The sequence below is a fragment of the Orycteropus afer genome, unplaced genomic scaffold, assembly GCF_000298275.1.
Source record: "Orycteropus afer afer isolate SDZICR_OR568_19922 unplaced genomic scaffold, OryAfe1.0 scaffold00099, whole genome shotgun sequence".
NCBI classification, from domain to species: domain Eukaryota; kingdom Metazoa; phylum Chordata; class Mammalia; order Tubulidentata; family Orycteropodidae; genus Orycteropus; species Orycteropus afer.
The window spans coordinates 6,453,054-6,458,015 of record NW_006921686.1 but is presented as its reverse complement, the minus strand read 5'-3'; the positions used below and the strand labels follow the sequence as shown (position 1 = coordinate 6,458,015).

Genomic DNA, 4,962 nt, shown 5'->3' with positions numbered 1-4,962 from the left:
TAGAATATTTGAATACAGCACAGTGTATCAAGGCCTGAGTGCTGCTTCACACCAGTACTGTTGGATGTTATCACATAAGAGGTAGATCAAGCTTCTCTATGCCTGAGTCTTGTTCTGGGTGTTTTATTTCCTGATCTGTTTTTTTCCTTCATGTGTTAATTAATTTTCTCAAAGTAATCCATCATAATCTTAGTTTTAAATGTCCCAGGATAATGCTAGAAGGTTTGCCAGGTACTTGTAGTGTAGTGGATAAGAGACTTGAGTGCTCACTGGAAGGTCAATAGTTCAAACTCACCAACTACTCCGTGGAAGGAAGACTGGGCTCTCTACTTCCATAAAGATTTACAGACTCAGAAACCCAGTGGAGTCAGAAACAACTCGATGGCAATGAGTTTGTTTGTTTGGTTTTTGTGTTCTGTCTCTGCATCTAAGATCAGCTCAGTTAAGTGATGCTAGGTCTCTTCTTCATTTTGAACATGTGAGGTAAGGGAAACCTCCTCACATTCCTGCAGAAAACCAGAGTCAAGAGTGTTAGGTATGCTGTTAATGAAAGAGAGAGACGAGGAAAGAAAATGAGTTCTCCACTAGGGACCTGTGCCTTGTAGTGTGAGTGCTTAAGATGGCTATAATTTCAAAAATGAAATAGATTTTAGAGAGGCTGTGGAGTAATTGGAACCTCATACATTGTGATTGTGATTGTAAAATGGTGCAGCCATTGTGGAAACAGTTGGACAGTTCCTCAGAAAGTTAAGAGTTACCATATTAGTCAGCAATTCCACTCCTAGAAATATGCGCAAAAGATTTAAAAGCAGGAACGAAACATACTTCTATACTCACGTTCACTGCAGTGCTGTTCATAATATACAAACGGTGGAAACAGCCTAAGTATCCATCAGCAGATGCACAGATAAACAAAACGTAGTACGTATGTACAATGGATCATTACTCAACCATAAAGAGAAATTAAGTCCTAATACATGCTATAACGTGGATGAACCTTGAAAACATGTTGAGTGTAATAGCATAGGCAAGTATATAGAAACTAAAAGGAGCTCTGGTGTTGTAGTGCCTAAGGCATTTGACTGCTAACCAGAAGGCTGTTGGTTCAAACCCACCAGCCACTCCTCAGAAGGAAGGTTGGGCAATCTACTTCTGTAGAGGTACCACCTCAGAAACCCAAGGAGGGGTTGCTGTGAGTTGAATCCAATGGCTGTGTCTCTGTGTGTGTGTGTATATGTGTGTAGAGACTAAAATTTAGTAGTGATTGTGAGCAGTGGGCAAGAGGAAAAGGGAAAAGAGGATTCATTGCTTAGGGGACACTGAGCTTTTGTTGAGGGTAATAGAAAAATTAGATAGCAGGGATGGTTGAACAGCATGATGATTGTAATGTCACCAAATTGTACATGAAAAAATGTTGGAATGGCAAATGTTTTGTTCTGTATGAATTAACTGCGTAAGAACACACACACACAAAGACTACTGTCATTTCAGACATCTGTTGTAAGGTCATAGGTCTCTGGGCCACACTGGCTACAAATTTGGCAGTACTCATTACCTTCTTGGGTTTGGTAATTCCCTGGAATATTTCACAGGACTCAAGAAAGACTGTACTTACAATAACACATCTATTATAACAAAACAATAGAAATCATAAGCAACTAAAGGGAGGGACTCACAGGGCGAGGCTTCAAACATGAAGCTTTCATTGTCTTCAAGGATTCCTCACCCTCCTGGCACATTGATGGGTAACAGTACACAGAATATTGTCAACCAGGGAAGTTCACCAGAGCTTTGGTGTCCAGAGTTAAGTAATAGGATTTCATCGCAGAGTCGTCGTGTTTGATTGACTCAAGGCCAGTCCCTTCTCCTATCCTGGAAGAGTGGTATCATACAGCTCAAAGCTCCATGGCCTTTCTGGCTGCACTGAGATGTGACTGTTCCTCATCCTGAGATTAAATAATCAGATGTGGTCCCAGGGGCCCACAATGAATATCATGGACAATGCAATCACTGGGAAGATTGTAGAAATTATAGAAATTATAGGCTACATTAGGAGCCAGGGTGCGGTGAATTGCTTGATGTGGCCCTTCTAGCCACTGTCCTTCATTCAGTGATGTATTGTAAACCCTATTATCCATGCCTGTTTGGGGTGGTGTGGTGGTTAAGGCTGGGTGTCAGCTTGGCTGGGCAGCTGGTAGTAGTTGTTCCCTATAATGACTGGCATTCGGCTCTGTGGTGTGATTTGCCATGAGTAGCTGCTGATTGTCAGAGCCATCCACTTGGGTTATTTCTGTTGGACCACACAGGTGGAATGTATCTTGAGTCCTGCCTTGCTGGAGGGTATAACTCAAATCACCACCCTTAGCTTCCTGGAGGGTATACCTATGAATCCTCTGGGAAAGTTCGCCCTCCTCTTGCTCCGGTTCTGTGTTCCGGGTCATCATCATCTCACCCCTGGATTTGGGACAGCAGCTGTCATCTGATCTGCTGATTGCGGTTTATCAAACCCTGGGAATTGGAGGATCCTCCAGACCCATTCAAGGACCTGGGACTCAACAGCTTGCCAGCCTCCACCACTACTACGTGAGACAATCCCTTGGGTGTCTGTGAGTTCTGTGAGGCGTTACAGTGAAATACAGAACTCTAAGACTGGGGAGATTACTGAGAGGAGGAGGAGGAGTTAAGGTCTGAAATGATGGAGTGGCATGGTAGTTTGGACATTTGGGATAGCTTTAACCTCTGTCTCTTGGGGACCGACCTAGTGCTGATCTTTCTAAGAGAAATTGTTCAAGATAGGGTCAAAGCCAGCGAAAATGTTTGTTACACATCTGGAATAATATACAACTGTGAGATGGGATGAAATAGATGACAATAATGGAAGTTAATAATAATCATTAATACTTGTTCACAGAGTCCCTGGGTGGTGCACACGGTTCATTGCTCAACCACGAGCCGAAAGGTCAGTGGATTGAAGCCACCTGGAGGTACCTCAGAAGCAGGCCCAGTGATCTACTTTCGAAATGTTACAGCCTTGAAAAGCCTATGGAACAGTTCTACCCTGCACACATGGGGTCGCCTCAGCTCAGAATTGACTCAGTGGCAACTAAGAATAATAATATTAATCACATATTGCCTTGTTTGCTTCCTAAAAAACCCCTGTAATTTAAGGCTATCAGATACAAAGGAAACGAAGGTATGTAGAGGAATCTGTCCAAGATGACATGGCTAGCAAGCGATAGACCCTTGGTGTGTTTGCTTAGGCCTGGTGGCTCCTACGCAGTCCACTGAATGCTGCAGTTAGCAGATGTGGTGTGTGACTTGAGAGTATAGAAGACAAACTACACAAGACACCCAACCTGTTGTCATCAAGTCAGTTCCATTTCACGGTGCCCCATGGATTAGAGATTCAAACTGCTCTCTGTAGGGTTTTCTTCCTTCCTTCCTTTTTTTTTTTTTTTTTTCCTGCCATTTTTCTTATTGTGGTAAATGTATAGGTAATAGAACATTTGCTATTTCTACAGTCTTCTCATGTGTAGTTCAATGACATTAATTACATTGATCATGTTGTTCAACCGTCACCATTAACCGTTGTTGAATTTTTCATCACCATTACTAAAAGTCCAGTGTACCCTAAGCATAACTCATCTAGTTGTGAGGGAAATGCCATATTGTTTTTTCTCAAGTCAAATAATGTGGTTTAAACTTTCACTTTCTTGCCAGACACAATGTAGTGGTGAAAGTTGAAAATTGCTCTTTAAGTCACTTAGTTGCAGGAGACTCAGTATAGGGCTTTTCTCAGGAAAGTTATGTGTTTCAACACAGTATCTACTGCTAAAACCGTAGAAGCTATGTTTAAATTACCTAGTTGTGAATGAGACTCCAAACTGTTTTCTCAGTCAAAGTGTTGCCATTGAATTGATTACAACTCATGGCAAGTCTGTGTGTTACAGGGTACAACTGTACATCATAGGGTTTTCATGGCTGTAATCTTTACAGAAGCAGAACACCAAGCCTGCCTTCCATTGTGCAGCTGGGTGGGTTTGCATGGCCACCTTCTGTGTTAATATTTGAGCCCAAACTCTTTGCATCACCCAGAAACTAGCTTGCTAGTCAATAAAGAAAATGTTTTCAAATGGCAGTCAGTAAAGAAAACTGTTAAGGGTTAGTGTGTAAGAGAGAAGGAAGGTGGAAGTTGTCAGATTCTTTTGACACTGAATTGGTAAACTTTTCTGGGGCAATTGGCAATATGAATGAAAAAGTAAAACATGAAATGAGAAAAGTAGTAAGCCATGTGTGACCCAGCCTGTAACATTTAGAGTTGTAGGGATTCACTCTTGGGATACCAAGTAAAAGCACAAGGGCTTTCAGTCATTGCCATACTCTTTGTGAAGCTGAGGAAAGTCAGTGTATGGTATTGGCAGGATAGAAGGAGAAGAGCTGGGAAATTACCCATTGGCTCTTATCCCCAGAATCTGTAACAACTCCCCCGCTTCCATCCTCCCAACCTTGTCAGTGCTGCCCCATTTCAGTTGGGTGATGGTTCCAAGACTGGGTATGTATGTATTTGATGTTGCAGGAAGCACTGACATTCCAGGACGTGGCTGTGTTCTTCACTGAGGAGGAGTTGGGGCTGCTGGACTCTACCCAAAGAATGCTGTACCAAGATGTGATGATTGAGAACTTCAGGAACCTGGTCTCAGTGGGTGAGGACAGCCTCCCTCTGGAGTGTCTTTTATCTCCTTAGTGGTCAAATCTTTGGGACTTTTGGAATGGTCACCTAAGTTAGGAGACTTGACAGTTTTTAATGAAATAAAATTGGGTAGGAAACATCAGCGTTCATTAGGAAGGAGGGAGCACATTGAAGTACAAACTGGTTGCATGCATGGCATTGAGAGCCAGTAGGGAGAGCTATAATGAAAGTAGACATTGCTTAGAAGTGGCTTAGCCTACTGGTTTTTTTTT

General features: G+C 42.4%; 1 protein-coding gene across 1 annotated transcript in view; it reads left to right on the top strand.

Moving 5' to 3' along the window:
- The first annotated feature begins 4,567 nt into the window (after positions 1 to 4,567).
- The window catches only part of LOC103198901 (zinc finger protein 234-like), a 38,801-nt gene continuing 38,406 nt past the window's right edge, over positions 4,568 to 4,962 (top strand). The window contains 1 exon segment of the mRNA XM_007943108.2: positions 4,568 to 4,703. Coding sequence (XP_007941299.2) covers positions 4,568 to 4,703 — 136 coding nt within the window.